At 41.5% G+C, this 25724-nt stretch overlaps 1 protein-coding gene across 6 annotated transcripts in view; it reads right to left on the bottom strand.

Annotated features, from left to right (window-relative positions):
- LOC310639671 (cytoplasmic FMR1-interacting protein 1) overlaps positions 1–25724 on the bottom strand; it is a 158686-nt gene that overhangs the window by 21988 nt on the left and 110974 nt on the right. For 5 of the 6 annotated variants that reach the window (XM_083361491.1, XM_083361493.1, XM_083361492.1 and 2 more), the window contains 11 exons: positions 24184–24301; positions 22924–23046; positions 17545–17670; positions 17286–17452; positions 15639–15786; positions 13988–14141; positions 11633–11789; positions 10798–10894; positions 9903–9979; positions 8943–9051; positions 8081–8200 (listed from right to left, as the gene is read on the bottom strand). In XM_083361491.1, coding sequence (XP_083217617.1) covers positions 8081–8200; positions 8943–9051; positions 9903–9979; positions 10798–10894; positions 11633–11789; positions 13988–14141; positions 15639–15786; positions 17286–17452; positions 17545–17670; positions 22924–23046; positions 24184–24301 — 1396 coding nt within the window. Of the gene's footprint in view, positions 1–8080; positions 8201–8942; positions 9052–9902; positions 9980–10797; positions 10895–11632; positions 11790–13987; positions 14142–14365; positions 14476–15638; positions 15787–17285; positions 17453–17544; positions 17671–22923; positions 23047–24183; positions 24302–25724 lie in introns of those variants that run through there. The other variant, XM_083361498.1, reaches the window with a different exon arrangement.

Below are 25724 nucleotides of genomic sequence, written 5' to 3'. Positions count from 1 at the left end.
GTGTATCTGGCCTAATATGATATTCCACTTATGGAAAAATGATGTCGGCTCTGGGTGCAAGGGAAAGAGTAAATAGCTCTTCCAGTCCAAAAGATTGCCACCAAACTATACTACTTTATTATGATTATTTATTACTGTGGTACTACTTTACTACAATAAAGAAATGTAGGTGGGTGGAGGAGCAAAGTATCTAAGACCTTTCTGACTGGACCCTTTTTGCTTTGCCAGAGGCTGCTGGGAAAAGCTACAATACTGTGAGTTAAGAAGAAGGTGGGTGGAGGAGCAAAGTAGCTAAGCCCTTGCTGATTGGACCCTTTTTGCGTTTAAACTACCAGAGGCTGCTGGGAAAAGCTACAATACTGTGAGTTAAGAAGAAGGTGGGTGGAGGAGCAAAGTAGCGGTCCATGCGCCTAACAGCACATGAATCATATAACTAAAAATCAAAAATAGTGGTGGTACATTCAGGGCAAGTGCATCTGAGATTCCTTTCATCTCAGCATGTCTGGCTTAGTTCAGTGCAACACCTGTTTTGAAGCTTTCGCAGCACTCTTTTCAAACTGGGAAACTGTCCTATCTGTACACAAATCACTAGTCTACAAGGACAGATTATTTATCTAGGGCACAGGTCTGCAACCTGCGGCTCTGGAGGCGCATACGGCTCTTTCAGCCGTCTCCTGCGGCTCCCAGTCCTCTGCCATGTGCAGACCAAAAAAAAATGGGACTAAAAAAGTTCAACCAATCAATTCAAATATGCAGGGTAGGTGCATATCTCGCCTTGGCTCCACTCTTCAGTCAAACCCTGTTCTGCGCATGTGTGCATGTATGCGCATGTGCACACATTTTTTGCGGCTCCCAGTTTTTCCTTTTGTGAGGGAACCAGTTCCGAGTGGCTCTTTCACTGTTTCAGTTTGCTGACCCCTGATCTAGGGTCTGTAATCTGTGCTCTTCAGGCAGAAATTAGGTGTTCAGTTCAGCCCTCCTACTCTACTGAGCCTCCGCGCTATCAGCCCCCTCTACTGCAAAGATCCTGCAGGAGAAGGGCAGTGTGGACAACCGTGGGATCTGGCAGGGTGAGAGCTGTGAACCATAAACCCAAAGCTTTTGCTGTGTCCCTGCATAACAAATACAGTGCCCTTGCTGACCTTAATAGGGACATTAAGGAAACAAGTCAAGGTAGTTGTGATGATAACTCAAATAAGCAGGAGACCATGGTCCGAGATGAACTTGTTTTTGACAGGGTGAAGTGTGAATCAGGTATTACGCATCAGTCATGCAAGAAAAGAAAGGTACCCAAAAAGAGAAGCCACCTTCTGGTTGGTGATTCAATTATAAGGGATGTAAATTTAGGAAAGGATACAGAGGTTTCAAAAGAGGTCAGGTGTCTTCCAGGTGCTACTGCCATTAGGGACAAGAAGCGTATTTTCAAAATAGTCAACAATGCCAGCAATGACTGTGATGTGGATGCTATTGTACATCTTGGCACTAATGATCTGTCCCAAAGGATGTACTCTGTGTGCAGAATGATTTCCAGAGCTTGGGGCAGGAACTCAGCAGAATAGGCTGTAGGCTCACTTTTTCAGAGGTCTTACCAGTGTATAAGGAGCAAAATGGAAAAGGCCAGCGTATAGCAGAATTTAATATGTGGCTAAAGGAGTGGTGTAAAGGAGAAGGCTTTGGTTATATTAGTCACAATGTCTGTAGCTGGTCCAATGAAAAAATGTACAAAAGAGATGGTTTGCATCCATCCAAGAAAGGGACTGAGTTACTTGGCAATAAATTCACAGCATTTCTGGAGGAATATTTAAACTAAACAACGGGGACAGTGAGTTAATTGATACAGAATATCACTGTCCCCGGCAATCTAAGAAAATAGGGGAACTCAGGCACCACACAAGTTATGTAGCAAGTAAACACAGGGTCAGTCATAAAGGACTCAAATGTCTATACACCAATGCGCACAGTATGAACAGTAAGCAGGGTGAACTAGAAATTCAGGTAAATGAGGGTGGATATGATATTGTTGCCATTACGGAAACATGGTGGGACGAAACCCACAAATGGAACACACAGCTAGAGGGATTTAAATTATTTAAAAGAAACAGACTAAACAAAAGAGGAGCTGGAGTCACTCTGTATATAAGAAATAACTCTATCTCTACAGAAATAGAGCACAACAATGATGAAAACTGTAAACCTGAATGTATTTGGGTCAATATAAAAGGGGAAAAAATGACATTGCCATAGGTGTATACTATAGGCCACCCAACCAAGCAGAGGAAATAGATTAACGTTTTGCTAGCCAGCTAACTAAGGTATGTAGGAAGCACATCACAATAGTAATAGGGGACTTTAATTACCGTGATATCAACTGGGAGACAAACTCTGCACCAAGTGGAAGATCAAACAGATTCCTGACAAACCTAGCAGACAACTTTCTATCCCAAAAAGTAGAGAAGGGAACTAGGGGATTAGTCATATTGGATTTAATTCTCACTAACAGAGATGAAATTGTAGAAGGTGTCAAAGCCACAGGAACCTTGGGGGGAAGTGATCATGCAATATTGGAATTCAACATTCTGGAAGCTCAAGCAATAGAACACAGTCAAACAAGAGTCTTGGACTTTAAAAGAGCTAATTTCAATAAACTTAGAGAGACCTTGGGAAGAATTCCATGAATGAGAATCCTAAAGGGGAAAACAACTCAAGAACCTTGGGAAATTTTGAAAAGTGAGATAATAAAGGCCCAGTCTAGCACAATACCAACAAAGAAAAATAACAGCTTTCAAAAGAAAACAGCATGGCTGCATAAAGAACTCTCTCCTAAATTGAAAGATAAAAAGGACAAGTATAAGAAGTGGAAAGAGGGGCACATAACTAAGGCAGAATATCAGCAAATAGCCCGTGCCTGAAAAGATGAAGTGAGGGAAGCTAAGGCTCAAAATGAATTAAGGCTTGCGACCAAAGTCAAAAATAACAAAAAAAGTTTCTTTCAACATATAAAAAACAAGAAAAAAGTTAAGGAAATGATTGGTCCATTAGTGGGGGAAAGTGGCAAGAAGGTGACAAGCAACAGGGAGAAAGCAGAACTATTTAACTTATTTTTTACATCTGTCTTTGCACAAAGGGAAAAAAACAGTCCAACCTACCAAAAACAGTGCCATAAAAAACAGAATAGAAACGCAAGTTAAGATAGGCAAGAAAATGGTAAAAGAGCACCTGTCCAACCTAGACGAGTTCAAATCACCAGGACCAGAAGGATTACACCCCAAGGTTCTCAAGGAACTGGCAAACATGATCTCAGAACCACTGAACCATATTTTTCAAAGATCCTGGAGCACTGGGGAACTACCAGAGGACTGGAAGAGAGCTGATGTAGTTCCCATCTTCAAAAAAGGGAAAAAAATAGATCCAGGCAACTACAGACCTATCAGCCTGATCTCAATACCTGGGAAGATTCTGGAAAAGATAATCAAACAACAAATCAGCGAACACCTTGATGCAAAGTCATCACTAAAAGCCAACATGGGTTTGTCAAAAACAGATCATGCCAGACAAATCTTATTTCATTCTTTGACCAGGTGACAAAATTAGTGGACCAAAGGAATGCTGTAGATATAATTTACTTGGACTTCAGTAAGGCATTTGATAAAGTAGATCACAACCTACTACTTGATAAGATATGTGGGTTAGATAGCATCACCACCAGATGGATTCATAGCTGGCTGACAGGCCATACTCAGCGTGTGGTCCTCAATGGAACTGCATCTACAATGGAAGGAAGTGTGTAGTGGGGTACCCCAGGGCTCTGTTCTGGGCCCAGTGCTCTTCAACATCTTCATCAACAATTTGGATGAGGGGATAGATGGGGAACTCATCAAATCTGCAGATGACACCAAGCTGGCACGAATAGCCAATACTCCAGAAGATAGGGTTAAGATACAGGAGGATCTGGCCAGACTCGAACACTGGGCGCTATCTAACAAAATGAAATTCAATGGTGAAAAAAATAAGGTTCTACATTTAGGCAGGAAAAATCGAATGCACAGGTATAGTATAAGTGGTTCTTTGCTCAATAGTAGTAACTGTGAGAGGGATCTCAGAGTCCTAGTGGACAATCACTTCAATATGAGCCAGCAGTGTGCTGCAGCTGCCAAAAAAGCCAACACAGTGCTAGGCTGCATTAACAGAGGGATAGAATCAAGATCACGTGAAGTACTAATACCACTTTACAATGCCTAGGTAAGGCCACACCTGGAATACTGCATCCAGTTTTGGTCACCACAATGTAAAAAAGATGTTGAGACTCTAGAAAGAGTACAGAGAAAAGCAACAAAGATGATTGAGTCATCTCCTGCGGCTCCCAGTCCTCCTCCGCCATTCTGGAAAAAAGTGGGAGTAAAAAAGTCCCATTGAGAGAATGGGGTGGCGGAGGTTTGGGGAGCTGCGCACGCAGCTCTCCAAACCTCCACCACCCCGTTTGGAGAGCTGCTGCCTTCGTCCATGTTTGACAAAGGCAGCAGCTCTCCAAATGGGCGGCGGCGGTTTGGAGAGCTGCGCATGCAGCTCTCCAAACCTCCACCGTCCCGTTTGCAGAACTGCTGCCTTCATCCATGTTTGACGAAGGCAGCAGCTCTCCAAACGGGGCGGTGGAGGTTTGGAGAGCGGCGGGTTGGAGAGCTGCGCACGCAGCTCTCCAAACCTCCACCGCCCCGTTTGGGGACCTGCTGCCTTCGTCCATGTTTGACAAGGCAGCAGCTCTCCAAACGGGCGGTGGCGGTTTGGAGAGCTGCGCACGCAGCTCTGCCGCCACCTCTGCAAGCCTCCGCCGAGAGAATGGGGTGGTGGAGGCTTGCTGCCCATTCTCTCAGCGGAGACTTCTTTCGGGGGATCCAGCCTCTGCTGCCTTCTTCTCTCAGCTGCCCAGCTGAGAGAAGGGAGCGACAGAGGCTGGATCCCCCGAAAGAAGTCTCCGCTGAGACAAGAGAATGGGGCGGTGAAGCGTTCCGCCGAGAGAATGGGGCGGTGGAGGCTTACCGCCCATTCTCTCGGCGGAGACTTCTTTCGGGGGATCCAGCCTCTGCCGCCCCCTTTTCTCAGCTGGGCTCTACCAAGACGAGAGAATGGGGGGGCAAGCCACCGAGAGAATGGGGCGGTGGAACACTCCGCCGAGAGAATGGGGCAGTGGAGGCTTGCTGCCCATTCTCTCGGCAGAGACCTCTGCCACGCTGAGAGAACAGCAAGCCGCCCCATTCTCTCAGCGGAGCGCTCCACCGCCCCATTCCCTCGGCGGCTTGCCTGGGCAGCTGAGAGAAGGGGGCGGCAGAGGCTGGATCCCCCGAAAGAAGTCTCTGCCGAGAGAATGGGTGGCAAGCCTCCACCGCCCCATTCTCTCGGCGGCTTGCCACCCCATTCTTTCGTCTCGCCAGAGCCCAGCTGAGAGAAGGGGGCAACAGAGGCTGGATCCCCCGAAAGAAGTCTCTGCCGAGACGAGAGAACGGGGTGGCAAGCCGCCAAGAGAATGGGGCGGTGGAGCACTCCGCCAAGAGAATGGGGCGGCTTTCTGTTCTCTCAGTGCGGCACGGCAGAGGCTGGATCTCCGGAAAGAAGTCTCCGCCGAGAGAATGGGCGGCAAGCCTCCACCACCCCATTCTCTCGGCGGAGCGCTCCACCGCCCCATTTTCTCGGCAGCTTGCCACCCCGTTTTCTCATCTCGGCGGAGGCTTCTTTCGGGGGATCCAGCCTCTGCCGCCCCATTCTCTTGGTGGAGACTTGCAGAGGTGCTACCTTCGGCTGCTTTTCTTTCGGGGCATCCAGCTGTTGAGAAGGGGGCGGCAGAGACTGGATCCCCCGAAAGAAAAGTAGCCGAAAGGAAGCTGAAACAGAGAGAAGGAGACTGCAAGAAGGGTGAGATCAGCGCGGGCTGAGAAACGCTGATCTCGTGTTCCTGGCAATCTCCCTCAATTTCCACTTGTGAAGTTCGGGGCTGGCCTTACGGAGTTGCCAGAGCTTCCGGGAGGACGCATACACCCAGCCGCTGATCAGCCTCTTGTTTTGCGCATGCGTATGCATGCACACTATTTTTTGCGGCTCCCAGTTTTTTCTTTTGTCAGGGAACCAGTTCCGAGTGGCTCTTTCACTGTTTCAGCTTGCCGACCCCTGCTTTAGGCAATTCTAGATGATTTCTGGATGGAGATTATTGGCAATCTTGCTATATTAGGTAGGTTAGACCACGGGTCGGCAACCCGCGACTCTGGAGCCGCGTGCGGCTCTTTCAGCCTTCTCCTCTGGCTCCCAGTCATCCTCTGCCATTTGCAGAGACAGAGGGAGGCACTTGTGCTTCCTCCCTCTCTCTCTCTCCCTCTCTCTCTCTCTGTCTCTCTCTCTCTCTCACACACACACACACACACACAATCACACTGAGTGGGGGAAGAGGACTGGCAGACCAAGGGCAGGAGAGCCAACCCAATAAGGATGTGTGTCAGCTTGTCGGAGAACAGCGTCAAGCCAGCTTGCCAAGGTGAGCAGAAGATCGGAGAGAGGGTGAGGGGGGACATGATAGCAGTGTTCCAATATCTCAGGGGCTGCCACAAAGAAGAGGGAGTCAAGCTATTCTCCAAAGCACCTGAAAGCAGGACAAGAAGCAACGGATGGAAACTAGTCAAGAAGAGAAGCAATCTAGAACTAAGGAGAAACTTCCTGACAGTTAGAACAATTAACCAGTGGAACAACCTGGCTCCAGAAGTGCTGAATGCTCCAACACTGGAAGTTTTTAAGAAGAGACTGGACAGCCATTTGTCTGAAATGGTATAGGGTTTCCTGCCTGAGCAGGCGGTTGGACTAGATGACCTCCAAGGTCCCTTCCAACTTGTTGTTGTTGTTGTATCATTTCACTGCTAGCAATTTTTAAAAAGGCAAAGAGGCAATGATGAAACACTGGGCAATTGTATAACTTTTAGCTTTTGCCATTCCCACTGGCAAAATGGTTATGTGGCTGTTTCTTGGTTCATTTAAAATGGTTCATTTAAAATGGACATTCAGCTCACCAGCCCAGGATGAAATGGACATCTAAGGCACAGAACAGTGATTGGAGGATGTGTGTACCCATCATAGCATACCCCATCCAACTGCAACAGAGGCATTTACGGAAGATGGTATTATGCACAGCAGGTGGACCACACTGCCCTGTTTATGCCTGTCAAGGGACAGAACAATAGTGATGACATACAGGAGGTGGAGATCACCTTTCTGGCAATCTAGGGGTAGGCTGAGGAAAATGTTACTATTACTGTTCTTACCCTCACAAAACAGTAAGAGAATCTTATGAAGTACAGATCAGTTCCTTGAAGAATGATGCCAGAAGAATATCCAAAAAGAATAACAGTTCAGAGATCAGTACATGTAGCCCTAGCTGGTCACTCCTCCTGTTTTTCTTACTGTTATTTTACTGGTTATCAGTCAGATTCATGAACAGGGAAGGTTTTTTTATTCCTTCTGAGCCAAATGTTTCTGATCAAGGAAAATCCAGAAATCATATGGTACAGGACAGAAATAAATTACAGATAGTCCTCGACTTAGGACCATAATTGAGCCCAGTTAACATTTCTGTTGCTAAATAAAACAATATTTAAGTGAGTTTTGCCCCATTTTATGACCTTTCTTGCCACGGTTAAGTGAATCATTACAGTTGTCAAATTTACGGTTGTTTAGTGAATCTGGCTTCTCCACTAACTTTGCTTTTCAGAGCAAAAGGTGATCACATGTCCCTGGGACACTGCAACCATCATAAATACATGCCAGTAGCCAAAAACAGTTAAATTGTGATCATGTGACCATGGGGATGCTGCAACAGTCAAGTGAAAAATGGTCATATGTCACTTATTTAGTGTAATTGTAACCTTGGTCACTGAATGAATGATTATAAGTCAAGGAGTACCTGTATTTCTTTGCAGAGCTCACATTGCTCTCCTGCATTAACTTTGTTATTAATAACAACTGGCTGAAGGAACCTTGACAAATTTGACATTTTCTGTTAATTCCAGATCCAGTGGGAAAGTAAATCCTAATGCATTTCAGTACTTACTACAATGGAGGTCAAATCTTCACTTTCAAAACGCCCAATTGCCAGTTCCATTGATTTGTACATAGCTGCTGAAATTCTCTGAGTGATCAAACGATTCAGATCAATTGACCGACCAAGAAGCTGAAGGAAACAGATAAAAAATTAAATGAAGTTTTTATGTAATTATTCCATATCTGTAAGAACAAATGTCCTGAGCCCCACATATGTGAAGGTAAGTTTGCTTTGCAGAAATGTTATGCAATAAGCCTAGAGAATTTTTTTGCAGACCACAGTGCTTTCCTGAAAATGGAAATATCACTTAAAAAATTAATTCCACATGCTCAATTACGTTAATACTTTTTTACTTGTACCAGCAACCACATGTTAAAAATAGACACCTCCCCAAGTTATCTTTGATGGGTGAAATGTAGCAAATCAACTGGCAACTATGACATACCCAAGTTATGTTAATTATTCACATGATATACTAAACTATAGAAATATTAATTATTCACATGTACAGGCCTACAATGATGTCTAAACCTGGTTCACTTTCATACTACGACCAGGTTTATTTTCCTTAACCATAAGTTAGCTGAGCCTGGACTGGAATGGGGTTTAGCCAAAGGTTAACTTCACCTAATCGCCTTTGGACAAAGGGATGCAAATAGGACTCAAACATGCTTTCAACCTCTATAAGATACAAGAGCCCATCCCTATCACATACACAGGATTAGCTGTTAAATATTTTTTTCAAATGTAATTCTTCTTAAAATAAAATAAAAAAGGAAATTTCAGATAAACATTACTGAGGTTACTTGGGCATGATAGGAGTGTAATCAAAAGATGCAATGAAAGAATAGTATAGGGTCCATTTACCAACCTGGACATGTCTCTGTTTTAGCAATGTTTCATATCGATTAGATGTTAACAATGGAATTGTTGCACCCTGATTCTTGCATTCTGATCTTAATCGTTTATCAAGAAGTAAGCTGCACAAAAGTGAGAATATTAAATAACACTCTAACAGGGGTTATCTTTTAATATCATTATGTCAATATTTCAAAATATCAGAGTAACAGAATAACAGAGTTGGAAGGGACCATGGAGGTCTTTTAGTCCAATCCCCTGCTCAAGGAGATCTTACACCATTTCAGACAAATGGTTGTCTAATCTCTTCTTAAAAATTTCCAGTGATGGAGCATCCACAATTTCTGAAGGTAAGCTGTTCCTCTGATTAATTGTTTAACTGTCAGGAAACTTCTCCTTATTTCTAGGTTGGTTCTCCCTTTCATAAGTTTCCATCAATTTGCTTCTTGTTCTGTCTTCAGATGCTTTGGAGAACAGGTAGACCCTTTCTTCTTTGTGGCAGCCCTTTAGATATTGGAAAGCTGCTATTATGTCACCCCAGTCCTTTTCATTAAACCAATTGTTGCAATTGTTCTTCCTCTATTTTAGCCTCCGGTCCCCTAATCATCTTTGTAGCTCTTAGTTTCAACATTTCTTTTAGATCATGACAACCAAAACTGGATGCAATATTCCAACTGTGGTCTTACCAAGGCATTATAAAGTGGTGCTAACATTTCACGTGATCTTGATTATATTCTTCTGCTAATGCAGCCTAGGAGTGCATTGGCTTTTTTGGCAACTGCATCACACTGCTGGCTCATAGTTAAATGATTGTCCACTAGGGAATCATTCAATATATGGCATATGCCCAATGTATGGCAATGTAAATAAATTTGCCCCACAGGATATTGTTGAACTACAACATCCAACATTTTTTACCATTAGTCATGCTGATTCAGACCCTGAGAAGGCAACCTTTAATGGAGTCACATACCTTCCTGCCATAACCTTGTAATATGCAAATATCTGATCTGCCAACTTGTAGACAAACTGATCAAAGCATAAGTTGACCTAAAGAAAATATGAAAGATTAGACACAGGTTCTTTACTCAATTGCATTTTCTTGATTATTTTAAAATGGAGGATGAAAAGGCACTTTCCCCAGCAATTCAATCTGTATAATCTATCCTTGATTAGCATCCAACTGTAGGAAACTTTGTTCCATTTACATAATTAAGAAAATATCTATGACATTCAATTTGTTTTCTTCATGTAACATTAAACTATAAACACATGCACCTGGATATTCAAAATTCAATACTAATCCATTTGTTCATATTTTTTTCACCTTCATTTCATTGTACTTCTTAAATATTTTTCAGACAAGATGACATAGTCAATGAACTTACATCTCTGTTCTCACTGAGTTATTTTTCCTACTAATCTCTACATTTTGAACAACTTTATTTTCCCTCTGCCAATGTGTTAACCACTGATCAGGCCTTAGTGGCTGAGTTTACATACTATGTTAGGCTGCAAAGTGATTGCCTGGTTTTGCCTTATCATGTTTTGAGAACATACTATACCTAATTGTGGCTTATTCAACATATCATGATTAAACAAAACATGCCCTATCAAAATGTGCAAGACTCTGTATGATTGTGTACCTACTGATTATCTTTGGAAATTATTTATTACTTTGGTCCATTATTCCTCAATAAAAATGAAATATTTCTCTGGGCTGTTCCTCTACTAATTTGAGCTACAGATTAGAAGATCGTATCCTTGCAAATACTATACTTTTCAACATCATTCATACAATTTCTTTTAACTTAACCTGTTTCAAGTACTTATCCTCTATGCTAATTATTTGTTGTTTGATGACTTACCTCTGCCTCAATTTCATCATATAGAAATTGTTTCTTGAATTTGGTGAGTGCATAATGAGCACTGTCGTTATACAGATCCAAAGAATACAGAACATATCTAAACAAGAGATGAAAATACAGAGTCAGTGATCTGTAAAATATTCCTACTACTTGTCTTAATATACCAAGCCACTGTTCAAGAACAAACCTGTTAAAACTTTAATGAGAAAAGTACACCATTTACCTGCCCATTACTTTGTATGCAAGCAGTCATAGAAAGCTGATGATACGTGATTTTGTACAAATTTCCCACGATTTAAATAGTTTTATTTATTTTATTTATTAGTTTTATCTGCTGCCTATTTTGTCTTAGAGAGCTCACTATGCTACTGGGAAACATATTTTACAAAACCTTTCTCTGGATCAAAAGTTTGACTGTATATACCTAAGAATGTGTTTACATTCTTTCGTGCAACTGGAGTCCTTATAGATTCTTGACACAAACTTAGGCTATGGGTGGGAAGTGGAAAGGAGAAGACCAAGGATGAAAATTAGGCAGCAACATTGACCTTATTCCTATTATCCATCCAGCAATAAAATGGTTGATTTCAACAAAGGAAGGAAAAGCATGAAAGGAAGAATCCAAGCAGATTTCACCAATTCAAAACAGGTTCCAAATGGAAAAGTGAAGCAAACTGAAAGGGGGCCAACCCTCTTTTCTCTCTTCCTTATCTTAAAAGGGGGACTCTATTCCACAATTCAAATAATTTTAAATATTCTCATCTCATTTCCACTAACATTTAGTGATTCCAAGTCAATTACAAAACTAGAAGAGAAAGAACTTTATTAGCCTTACTCCATCATTGATGCTTCCTTGGTCTCCAAAATGTGATCAGTTAGAATCCAAGGCATAGACATCTCAATGGGGAATTGGATCCTTCTGCCCATTGTGAGCTCCAAAAAGAATTCCCTGAACCACAGCTGGGACAAATCGCAGCACTGCTGGAGGGTTTCTTATTGAAAAGGAAATTATACTGAATTAAATTTTATTGGAAACCAGGGAGAACAGTAATAGTGCAATGTTATAGAAGCACAACTGTGAAAGAGATGCTACAACAGCATGTGAAGAAACTGAAACCACCATTTGGATGGAGTGCCTAAAGAGTTACTGTAAGCTGCTGCTAAGACAAACAGACACCAAAAAATATAAATGGGTTTCTTACTGAAAACTTTGGCAGAGGAAGTATCATCAGTTTAGTAGTACAGATGTTCTAAATTATTCTTCCGATTTGTGCTAAATATTGGGAATGTCACATTTTCAGCCCTTGCAAAAGAAAATGGGAATTTCTTGCAACCATCATTAGTTTATTTTATCTGATTAGATTATTTATCTTACCACATTTATTTTTCTGCTACAATATTCACTGATCAGATGGACATTTAATGAACAATATTTGTGTATAGGTATGGGTAGAAGGAATAGTTAAGAACAAATAAATTGTTTTCAAAACACAATCAGAGATGCCAAAGATTCCTTCTGGACTGCCATTATAGAAGAATTTTCAGTAAGTTAGAACACTGATTCCCAAACTTTTTAGTAAGAGACTCTTAAAGAGTATTTCCTGGTCTCTAATATAAATAGTATACAATAGAATTTTAAAGTACGTAATAAGGTAACCTAAAAAATGGTAACAGAGATAAGAAACAAAAAAGGTAACAAATAATGCTAATGGCACCCTCACTCCAAAAACTCCAGAGCAGACATGTCAAACACAAGGCCCGGGGGCCGGATCCGGCCCACGAAGTGGTTTCATGTGGCCCGCGAAGCCATCTTGGAAACAGTGAGGGAACGGCCCCCACTGCCTTGACCCTGGCCCAGAGACCCTCCTCCTGCCAGAGACCCTCAGATCTGTCCCACTCCTGCCCAGGCCCCCATAGGCACCCTTGATACGAACGATGTAGAGCTGGCCACGCCCACCCAGTAGGCCATACGCACTCTAGCCATGCCCACCCAGTAGGCCACGCCCACCCTGGCCATACCCACACGGCCCCCTGAGGGCAACCACAATGCTGATGCGGCCCTCAATGAAATTGAGTTTGACACCCCTGCTCCAGAGAATCTCAGTTTAATGCTTAGGAATCAGTGAACTATCAACCAGCACTGTTTCTGAAGGGCACTGAAATATAAACTCTCCACCATTCAAAGCCAATATACTGTATTCAACCACATCATGGATTGAAAAGACAATGCTGTATGATATGACTTGACTAGACACATGTCAGTAGGTAAATCCACTTGAACAACATGTTTCCGATTAAAGCCAATAATCTTGAAAACGGTGGCCAAACAAGGCAATATACTTCTCTCCTTAGAAAAAGAAGGGAAAACAAACAAACTAGGCAAACATTTTTGCTATTTTCACAGGATCAATATTAAGGTCTCTTATTCGGCAACTATATATGAACAACAAAATCATTCCAACTAGAAAAATCTATCAAGTATATGAGTTTAAGCCTAGGGTTGTATGTAATACAGCTAGTCCTTGACTTACAACAATTCGTTTGGTGACCATTCAAAGTTACAATGGCACTGAAAAATATGATTTATGGCTGTTTTCCACAGTTACGACCTTTGCAGCATCCCCATGATCATATGATCAAAATTCAGATGTTGGGCAACTGGTTCATATTTATGATCATTGCTGTGTCCCAAGGACATGTGATCACCTTTTTGCAACCTTCTGACAAGCAAAATCAATGGGGAAGTCAGATTTACTTAACTGGGTTACTAACTTAACAAGTGCAGTGATCGACTTAACAACTGTGGCAAGAAAGGTAAAATGGGGCAAAACTCATTTAACAAATGTCTCAGTAACAGAAATTTGAGGCTCAATTGCGGTTTTAAGTCGCGGACAACCTGTATCCTCAAATGTGAAAGACTTAACAAAAGTCCTATTGGGCCAGAGATAGGGTCCACATAATATTAGGTTATGTTTGCCACCTTCAGTTATTTCTAAAAATAATAAAGGCAGGATTTAAAATAAATAATCTAGCATCCTGTTTTTCTCAACAGCAAGAAAAAAGATGCCAAGCAGCTATATTTAATAGTTTAAATAAGAGCAAGTTTAAATAAATCGGAAACATTTTCCCAGTTTGTGTTAGAAGCATTAGGACATGCTAAAGCTGAACACTGATCATCTATGTATCTTACCACTGAAATTTATCAAGTGAGTGTAGAAGAAAGACTCTCGATGGAATTTTTCAATGTCCAATATGGTGGGCCCCTCAAGGCTACTTCTCAAGGTTTTCTTGGAACCACTTTTGTCAGCAATGAGAGACTCTAACATGGTTCTCACCATGTAAAGCTGCATTATTAAAACAGAACATTCATGATGGAGGAAAAACATACGTGGCACATTAGTTGAGCTTTACTTAATCTGCCAAAAGGAAGATTACTTCAATTTGCAACCTGATAAGGAAAGTAAAAAATAATTAACCTGAAGATAACTGAAAGGGGGGAAAGCACTACAATTTGCAGTGGAACAGTTCATGGCACGACATTATTTAAAAGTAATAAGTAATGCCTTACCACCAAAGTTTAAAAGAGTGGGATAGATGTAGGACTGTCTCAGAAACTTGTTTATCACATGCAATAACTTTTCCATTCCCAGAGATCTGAGCTGCTTCAACAGCTCTGCATAGTTTAAGGACTCTGTCATAGAACGAACCAGGAAGAGCTAACAGAAAAGGAAAAGGCAAAAGAGGAGAAGAGAGACTGTTAATAAATACACAAGGGTAGCTAGAAAAAAGGAGAAAGCACAAAATCAGACGAATGTACAGTATATTAGTTTGTTAAAACATGAATAGCAAGACAATGAAGAATACAGAACCCTTTGACTAACAAGAAGGTAAGAAGTTTTATTTATTCAGCCTACTCATTTTGTTATAGCACATAAAAAGTTCTTAATTCTGTTAAAGAAGCTTGTGCCAATCAAATTCAAAGATAATTTATTTTCTTATTACAAAGATTTCTTGTTCCAACACAGTAATGTATTAATGGGAAAGAACTGAAGAACTGCAACTAACACAAAAACTACAAGCACAATTATTTCACAACTGATTTATTGGAATCATTTTTATTTTTCTAAATAAATAGGTAGTTAGATAGAGAACTGTGAAAGAAAAGTAAAAGACAGTAAAAAAAGTTCAAGAAAAGAAAACTGATGACAGGTAACCTGTCCTGGTAAATTCTATTGAGGGTGCCACAAACATCAGTGGAACTGGACATGTAGCATACTCAAGAGGAAGTTCCCAAGCAAGAAAATTTTTAGTCTATACACAATGGCTATGGAATTCAGCATCTGTTCATTTATGGTTAGCACCAAGTCTTGTACGAGTTTGACATGAGCTTAATACATAATAATTACAAGACTAGAATTAATTGCTACTTTTTATTTTTCTGTTCTAGTCAGGTAAGCCAGAGCTTTAAAGGTTTAACTTTACAGGATATATTCAGAGTTCTAAGTGGGGAAAAACATATTCCTCTCCTTCACCTCAATATAGCAACCGATTGAAAAACCCATCAAAAAGTTAAAATTTAAGTGGAAAATAGGCAATGATGTCTTTCAGGAGAAAAATCTTGAGCATTCCAAAAATCTAAAACCCCACATTTGTATTTAAACAAAGAATTACTTGCATTGAATAAAAAAGCAGCAGAAAAAACATAATCAGCATAAAAAATTACAAAATGGGATCCCTGCATGAAATTGCCTAATCTGGATGACATTTTAAATAGGTTTATTTCACAGGAATTTCAGTTGTTGGTCAGTAATACCCAAGCAAGAATTAGTAAAGGGAATTACCTGAGTACTGGAGGGACCTACAGCACGCCTTGGAACTTTAACATCAAAGCCACTTTTGGGATCTTTCTCTCCCCTTAGTGCAGGGTCATTAAAAGGTTCGTGCCCACCTTCCCAGTCACACACAGTCTTTCTGATAGCCTGTAGGACACTAAGCATAATTCAAGAGGGTGTGTGAGCATCAGCTAGTCCTTAAGAACAATAAGCAACTTGATATATGTTTCCTAAAGTTATTATTTAATTTAATTTAATTTAATTTAATAACATTTATATACCGCCCTTCTCCCTGAGGACTCAGGGCGGTTCACAGGGCAGAATAAAATACCAAATACAAACATTAAAAAAAGATTAAACGGTTGCCCTAGTTAAAACAATAGGAGTACAATTCTAAAAACCCCAGGATAAAATTAAGAGACCAAAGATAAAACAACCCCACCGATCCCCATTGATCCCCATCGATCGATTATACACTAATAGTTGTGATATTAAAATACATTACCAACTGATAATGCTATCATTTTATAAATCATAGTCTGGAAGTATGCAAATTTTAAACCATGAGAAAAAAAATTGCTTGCCACAATAAACACAAACACAACTAAGCCTCCCTCACATGTAACATATGTGATGTTGGTAGATGAGGACCAATCCCCGACATCTACAACTAGGAAATCCAATTCATTTAGATCTTCAAATTATGTGATTAAACATAGGATAAAAGTATATGAGATTTCTAGCTGACATAAGAAATCTATTTATATATATTTGGGCTGGGCAAAACATATGAGCATGTAATACAGTTCTGGGATCTAGACATAAACCAACCAATGTTTGGTTGTGGACCTATTGCTACTCTCAAAAAACCTAACAGATTAGAGGCAAGTGGGGAAAATTAATCTTCAGTGTTCTTTCCAAGGATGTATTTTACCAAAGTCTAGTGTTATAAAAACATAACTTCCCAATTCTTTTTCAATTTTTGATAAATACCAAGCCTATCTTGGATTACGGGTAGTCCTCAACTTACAATGGTTCATTTAGTGACAGTTCAAAAGTTACAATGGCATTGAAAAATGTGACTTATGACCATTTTTTAGTTACAACCTTTGCAGCATCCCCATGATCATGTGATCAGAATTCAGGTGCTTGGCAACTGGTTCATGTTTATGACCATTGCTGTGGCACAAGGTCATATCATTTTTGTAACCTTCTGAAAAGCAAAGTCAATGGGGAAGCCAGTTTCATTTAACAACTGTGTTACTACATTAACAACTCCAGGGATTCACTTAACAACTGTGGCAAGATCATAAAATGGGGCAAAACTCATTTAACAAATGTCTCACTTATAAACAGAAGTTTTGGGCTCAATTGTGGTCATAAGTCAAGGACTACCCGCAGTATATTGCCAATATTGCTGACTGGTCCTGGCAAAAGACCACACTGCTTGGATCCACACATATACTACACAAATATATTTCAACATTCTAGGTTCTTGGGAAGATCTCAATGTGCATGAATGCCAGCACCAGCTAAAGAAGTGGCACTTGTGATTTCACATTGCTGTGTAGATAATAATAAAAATGTTCCTGAATATTCACATTGATAAATGCTTGAAAGAAAAATATAATGGCATGAGATAGTGTCAGTTACTACCTTTGGACGACATTCTTCTTCTTTTTGATGGCTTGTCTTAATGGTTCTCTAAGTGTGATTTGGGCAAAGTCTTGGAGAGCAGCATAGATTGTATGACGAATGGCATGATTGAAGACGCTTTCCATCCTCCCCATCAACACCTGTAATCCTTTAATCATTGCAATAACCTGCAGGGGGGGAAATGTTAGTTTTATCTAATGAGGCAAATTTATAGGAGGACAAGCTAGAGACTTTGCAGAACTCATCTGTACTCTCTTACCTCTACAAGAGCAAATTTTTCTTCACTTGTATAATTATAGCGAGTTGCTCTTTCATATTCCTCAGCATTGTCAGGGCAATCTTTGTTAGAATATTTGTCTGTTGGATGTACTAACTTCCACGAATACTGAAATCAACAAAGAAAATGAGAATGACACAGAACTGAGCAAAAATAATTGAAGTAAAATAAAACTTCCTATTCACTATTGAATCACAATAAATACAGACTTGTACCTCTAAACTAGCAGTTGAAGTGGGACTGCATTCAGCCTATTCTACTTAAAAGAATAACCCTGTAAATTGCCCCCACAAAATAAGCCAAGCAGGAAAGGAACTCCTATATATGCACTGCTACGTTTATCTAGGCCTAGGGGCTCTACTGAATTGGCTTGATATAACTTTCAATCTAAATTCGATCCTGTTTCCCCTGATGATGTGGACAGGATGAGGAGGAGGCTGAGCTCCACCACCTGTTTGTTGGACCCGTGCCCCTCCTGGCTGGTTTATGCGGCTCGGGAGGAGACACGAGGCTGGTTCCAGGCAGTAATAACTGCTTCCTTGAAGGAGGGTGTCTTCCCCGCCTCCCTGAAGGAGGCGGTGGTGAGACCCCTCCTCAAGAAGCCTGCCCTGGACCCAGCTGTTTTAAATAACTATCGTCCGGTCTCCAACCTCTGCTTTCTGGCGAAGGTTGTTGAGAGTGTGGTGGGCCATCAGCTTCCTCTGTTCCTGGATGAAACTGATTATCTGGACCCGTACCAATCGGGTTTCAGGCCTGGGCACAGCACGGAGACGGCATTGGTCGCGCTGGTGAATGATCTCTGGCGGGCTCGGGACAGGGGTTGTTCCTCTGTCCTAGTCCTATTAGACCTCTCACCGGCTTTTGATACCATCGACCATGGTATCCTACTGCGGCGTCTCAGGGGGTTGGGAGTGGGAGGTTCTCCTCCTATCTCCTGGGCCGCTCGCAGTCAGTGTTGACGGGAGGGCAGAGGTCCGCCCCAAGGCCTCTTGTTTGTGGAGTTCCTCAGGGGTCGGTTCTCTCGCCCCTCCTGTTCAACATCTATATGAAGCCGCTGGGCGAGATCATTCGTGGTTTTGGGGTGGGGTATCATCAGTACGCTGATGATACCCAACTTTTTTTCTCCACCCCAAACCAACCAAGCGATGCCCTCGCCGTGATGTCCCGTTGCCTGGAAGCGGTCCGGGTCTGGATGGGGAGAAACAGGCTTCATCTCAATCCTGCCAAGACTGAGTGGCTGTGCATACCGGCATCTCGGGTCAACCAGACTATTCCATCTCTAACGATGGGGGGTGAGGTGTTACCCCCCGTTGATAGGGCTCGCAACTTGGGAGTCCTCCTGGATTCGCAGCTCACTTTTGAAGACCATATAGGAGATGTGACCAGGGGGGCTTTTGCCCAGGTTCGCCTGGTGCGCCAGTTGCGACCCTACCTGGACCGAGATGCCCTACGCACAGTCACTCATGCGCTCGTGACCTCCCGTTTAGACTACTGCAACGCTCTCTACATGGGGCTGCCCTTGAGGACCACCCAGAGGCTTCAACTGGTGCAGAATGCGGCCGCGCGAGTCGTGATGGGGGTCTCCCGATACTCCCATGTAACACCTCTACTCCGCGAGCTGCATTGGCTCCCGGTTGCCCTCCGGGTGAGATTCAAGGTGCTGGTAATGACCTATAAAGCCCTAAATGGCGAGGGTCTGGGATATTTGAGGGAACACCTGCTGCCAGCATCAAGTTCCCTTCGTCCAGTGCACTCCCACAGGGAGGGTCTCCTCAGGGTGCCGCCGGTTAAAGACTGCCGGCGGGTAACACCCAGGGGTAGGGCCTTCTCAGTGGGTGCGCCTGCCCTTTGGAACCAGCTGCCAGTGGAGCTGAGGACTGCCCCCAACCTCCGTTCATTCCGCTGGGACCTGAAGACTGGCTCTTCGAGCTCTCTGGCCCAGGCTGAGAATATTTTTACTTTTAATTTTAACTGGGTTTTAATTTTCTCAGGGTTCTATTTAATCTCTTTTAATTTGTTTTAACGTTTGCATTGACTGTTTTTTAAATGCCCTGTAAACCGCCCTGAGTCCTTCGGGAAAGGGCGGTATATAAATCTAAATAAAATAAATAAATAAAATAAAAATAAATGAAGTATCCATCTCAATCTAGGCTACGGCTTTTCAACCGGTGGTACATGTAGTACCAGTGGTACTTTAGCACCTGGCAGGTGGTATGTGACCCCTAGCCAAGTGTAGCGGGAGAGGGAACGAGCTAAAGCAGCGCCGTCTGGAGGAGATCAGCTGGAGCTGCAGGGCTCGGCAGAAGCCACAGGATCTGTGTGCACGGCTACATGCTGATTGGAGCTTCCGGTGCACCCAGAAGAGAAAAGGAGGAGGACAGCAGAGAGAGGAGAAGCTACAAAAGGAGCAGGTTTTGGAAGCAGAGGGAGAGAGAAAAAAAACACGGAGAAAGAGAGAGAAGAGAAGAGGCTTTTGTTAGCAAAGTGGTGAGGAGAGCAAGAGGCCTTTGCGAGTGAAGGGTGAGTGAGAGAGCGAGCAAGAAGCTTTTGCGACAAGTGTAAGTGAGAAAGGCCTTTGGGAGCAAAGTGTGAGTGAGTGAGTGAGTGAGTGAGTGAGTGAAAGAGTGAGCTAGAGCAGTGGTGGCGAACCTTTGGCATTCGTGCCAGAGGTGGTACTCAGAGCTGCCTCTGTGGGCATGCGGCTGCCACCGCCAGCATCTCACACGGGTCCATTAGGCCACCACAGCGGCCCGAGGCAGGGCCAAGGTGCATTGGGTGTGCGAGGGGAACAGGCTCCATGCATGGGCCAAGGGCAAGAGCTGCAAGGGGGCCAAGATGACCTGCAGAAACCTGCTCTCCAACCGCAAGGAAAAACAGAAGGGATGAAGTAGGCATGTCCAGCAGTCTGCATCTCGTGCCTCCCCCCTCTCCTACTCCGCCTGCTGCTGGAGGACTGGCCCGGTATTGGCAGCACACTGCGGAGCTCTGGTCGAGGGGCCGGCAGGCTGTGGCTGCTGACGGACACCTTAAGCCCCCATGCGCTTGCTGGCCTCTGCGTGCGGGGGCTGATGGTGTCAGACAGCAGCCACCCTGGCCCCTGCCTCACCTCGCCTTGCGGCAGTGGCACCCCCGCCCTGCCCCCTGCCTCACCCCGCAGGATGAGCCTCCTGCCCACCGCCCCACCCACTGCAGACCCACCGGATCTCCCCCAACCCTGCCCGGCACCCACAGGTGTTCCCCCCCCCATGAGCAACATGGAGGTGGCCACGCCCACCACAGCCACACCCACCCAGTGGGCCATGCCCCTGCCCCCTCCATCCCGAGGGCACCACAATGCTGATGTGGCCCTGGCACTTTGTGATAAATAAGTGGGTTTGGGTTGCGGTTTTGACACTCAGTCTCTAAAACGTTCGCCATCACTGACCTAGAGGCTTTTGTGAGCAAGGTGTGAGTTGAGTGACAGCGAGCAAGAAGCTTTCATGAGCAAAGTGTGAGTTAGAGCAAGGGGCTTTTGCAAGCAAAGTGAGAGTGAGAGAGTGAAAGAGCAAGCGAGAGGCTTTTGCAAGCAAAGTGTGAATGAGTGAAAGAGCAAGAGAAGGGCTATTTCAAGCAAAGGGTAAGAGATAAAGGGGAAGGTGAGGGGGAAAGGAAAGAAAGGAAAAAGAAAAGGCACTGACTTCTGACTTCCTCTGCTGCAGTAGAAGGAAGCATTAACATTGAACCTTAACTTTTTACTTTTCCATAATATTATAAACTAGCCATTTCTATAACAACAAATGAATCTAACCAGTAAAGCCCAAAATCCCCTGCCCTTTTTTTAGTCATCAAGTTTTTGACACCTTGCTAAGCACTGGTAGTACTCAAATATTGTCATGTCCTAAAAGTGGTACAATCTGTGAAAAGGTTGAAAAGCCCTGATCTAGGCAACTAATTGCAGCATAAGACTAGTTGCAAATATTTAAATCCAAACTGATACTTTAAAATGTAACAGCATTATACAGCATACCATAATCAAATATAATACACCAAAATAATATTCATATTTGTATCACGGTACATTTCAAAAGGTAGTTATTAATTTACTTATATTTTAAGTACCAATGCTATAAAATCACTCAAACTAATTCCTATCATTAAGAAAAAAACTATAATTTGTTGTGAACTTATAAGTGAAGTTATACTGATGGATGTTACAGAATTTATACCCTTTCTCATGAAGTTCTATATAAATTTCTTTTGTCATTACCTCTTGTTCTGTTCCAGAAGTCCCAACTTTATAAGATTATCAAAGTAACTTCTGTTAACAGGTATGTTATAAGCAATATTTATTCCATGGATGCTCTCCAGAAATTTATGAAAATATCCTATGTTATGAATAACAGACTATATATTAAATGAAGTACTCATATCACATACAAGGTGGACAACTTTTTCAGATAGATGCTATAGTTTCAGTTTTTAAATTTGGGGGAGGGGGCTCCAAGGGCTAAAAGGGCATGGCTGGTGTCGAAGTGAGTCCCTGACATAAGCAGTCACAAAATTGTAATCTGTATCTAAATTATTATGTATGGGAGAGAGGAGTTATTTTTCACAGAATAGTCATTGGAAGCCTAACACATTTATTTTAAATTGTACAAGAAATTAAACATTGAAAAAGCAGTTACCCTACAAAGAAAGCCACCATTTTGCCACTGAATTAGCAGAGCTTAATCTTGGGCTGCCAAAATAGACTTGGTTTTTTGTTTTAGTATTCTGCAGGTGTCCTATGCTGACACTGAAAGCGTGGCTCTAAAATACTGCTTTTGAAACCGGATTGTATATTAGTACAAGACTATTTATATGTGTATTCAAAAGTCTTTAATAACAATGGTGATTGATCAAATATGTGGGCCTGGCCTAGAAATCTGCAAGGTTATTATATTGTATAAGTTGTCTGCTAGAAAGAATAACTGGTAATTATTCCTTCTAGCAAAGGGCACATATAATAACTTTGCAGATTTCCAGGCCTGACCCACATATTTGTCACCAGTTGTGTTGTGGATGGGCACAACACAACTACTATTTGTGCTATGTTCTCATGTGACTATGATGAAGAGAAACTTGGGTCCCCCAAACCATGTTGAGTTGACTGGTGAAAAAATTGCTTCACAATTCACTAATGTAATATTGGCCATAATAGCTATGACAACTTTAGATCTGCTGAACATATGACTATCCATCATATGATTCTTAATTCAGTTACATTGTTCTGGAAATAACCATTAAGTTTTTATTACTAAAATGCAATCTAAGATTACAATTATATAATATTTTTCCTTAATTTCTCCTTTAAAACTTCCTATTATCTATTTATCCACATACCACTTCCATAACATGTGCACTCCACTGTGATAGAAGTTGGAGACCCTGAAGAGAAAGATCAAAAAGTTTCCGATACTCAGCGTCTGTTTTCTGAACTTCTTGACGTCCTGATCCAGTCACCACCTACAATGGAAGCATGACTGTTAAATGATTTTATATAAAATGAAAGCCAGGTTTAAATGCAAAGAACCAATGTATACAAAGAATCTTTTTATTAAGTGATAATTTGTGATGGTCCAATATTATCTTTATTCATTTGATATCCTCAAAATATGTTGCTTTACAAAAGTAATGTCCAACATTTAAAAGATCTGGTCTAGTTGGATAAGCCATTTGGAAATTAAGTGATTCTGTTCCGTAGCAATCTATATTCTTGCAAGGTTTCTTCATGTAAACAGCATGCATGTCAACATAATACACAACAATATATTAATTTATAACTAGGATGCATTTATATCATTACTTCTTCCTACAAGGTTAGTTTGATCTAGAATCCTTAAGATTTGGTAAGAAAGTTTGGTAGAATATATAGTATAGTTAGAAAATCAGGTTCAAAAATCTTTTGCTGGTGGTTTCGGTTACATTTCAGGACCCAAAGGAAATACCAGAAGCACATTCAGGAACTGAATCCAACAATCCTCAAAAATCTCATCAATGGACATGTTGTTTACGCCAGGGGTCCGCAACCTATGGGCTGCGGTCCACTACCAGGCTGCAGCTTCTTGGCCAGTGAGCTGTGGAAATGGGTGGGTGGTGAGCGCACGTCTGCGTGCGCATTCCCCCCACTCGCACTAGCACCTGTGGCCTCATTTGTGCATGCGTGCAGGTGCGAACAGGGCCACTAGTGCAGGGTGGGTGTGCGTGGTCCATTTGCACATACGCAAATGGGGTGCTACTGCCACGCTGGTGCGCGCATGCACCAATTTGGAAGCTGCTCTCCTTCCTTCCAGACAGTGAGCCTGGAAAGGTTGGAGACCTCTGGTTTATGTAATTAACAAATCTCTGTCTAGATTTTAAGAAAAACCCTTTTTCAAATAGAAGCATTTGTTATAAAACAGGAATTCAGAAAACTGAATTCATAAACAGAACTGTACTTCATTCCCAGAGTAAACTTTTTATTAACATAGAATAAGTTAAAATGGTCTCTATAAGGAAGAGTTATATATTAAATCTCTAGTGTCTCTTAATTGAAGCATGCAAAATAATTCATCATAATATAAAATTATCTGTTTAAAATGTGCTCTCCACTAATCATCATACCTCACTATTGCTGTAACGAGCCAGTTCTGAAATAAAACGCATGTGATCATCTCTTATCTGGATCATTTGCTCACAGATGTTGTATTGGGGACTACTGCCAGAAGAAGTACATGTCCATCTGCAAGAGAAAAAAAAGTGAAATGATCACATTAATGAGAAGGACGAAACTTCCAATTAATAATTATTTCAAAACATTTTGAAACTACTTTTGCAGGAACTAAATGATGTACAACTATCCCCCATTTAAAAATAATATAATTTAAAACATAATATAGCAATCCTAACAACTAATTCAATTTTAAAGGCTAAATTAAGGAGATGCAACTTAATCAGACTCAATGTTTTAGGAATGTACAGGAAAAGCAATGTGAAACAGATCGCTCCTGAAGATCTTCATGTTCAAGCACATCTACTCCCTCAGACACATTTAAATCTCTTAAGATTAAAGCCAAAACTCCAAAATGAGATCAGAAAACAGTGGCAACTATTATTGTCCTTATAGGAATTGGTGCTATATTTCGCACCAATCAAAGCTCTTTAAGGACAGCTGGTATGATACAAATAAGGACCCTGAAGAAAACAATGTTTTTAATACAGCCAGCACAATTGGAGCGATTGTATATAACAAGCCTTTCAGCTTCTTTTCCTGTTTTGTTCCACTAAATTCTTGCTGAACTGGAATCTTTGACAACTGCTACAGCATGCAAATATATACCATCATAAAAGGAAAATGTAGATGTAAATCACAATATAAATTTCTCAATTATTACAAGTTGTAATAGAATTAAGCATAAATACAGAAAATGGCCATTTCACATATAATTTCATTTACTAGATAAGAGAGATAATGTGATCCATATCATCTTCAATTTGGCCCTAACATATATTAGCATAAGAAAGAATAAACTGGCATAGCAAATGTTGTACTTTACAAAGTCTGCTTAACATTTAGGAGAAATTAAATACGTTTTTATAATATATATTTTTATAATATAATATACTGCAAAATGGCAGTAGGAGAAAATAATATTACTGGAGGTCTACTTGTGCAATATTAGGCTTATCCATTGTTAGTACTATGTGATTATGCATACTTCTGCTATCTTTCAGCCCTAATCAAAAAAGGAATAATAATCATTTTATTCTATAGCAACAATAGAATTTCCTAGTGCTGGATGGTTACAAATATTAATGAAAAGAATGGCACATTTTCCCCATTAAACACATGCTACACATACACTTGTCCTTGCACACTTAGTACTATCCAAACTTAGTAACTATCCAAACTTCAAAATATAAAGTCTATATTTAAGCTAAAGAAAGCTTTCAGGTTGACAACTAAGCCTATATCAAATATGCTAGTACCGTTAATGATTTAAAAAATAAAAGTCCTACCATATTTCTTGTTATTAAAATTTTTGTGTATCCCTCAGAATAGGAACCTATGGTCCTCCAAACTGCAATTTCCATCCTTCCTTAACATAGCAGCACTGATTGATGCTTAGGATGAAAATCTGACATCTTTAGTTATTGCTATCAAG

The sequence above is a fragment of the Vipera ursinii genome (genome assembly GCF_947247035.1).
Source record: "Vipera ursinii genome assembly, chromosome: 4".
NCBI lineage: Eukaryota > Metazoa > Chordata > Lepidosauria > Squamata > Viperidae > Vipera > Vipera ursinii.
The sequence above is the reverse complement of the archived record's forward strand: the minus strand, read 5'-3'. Positions and strand labels throughout refer to the sequence as shown.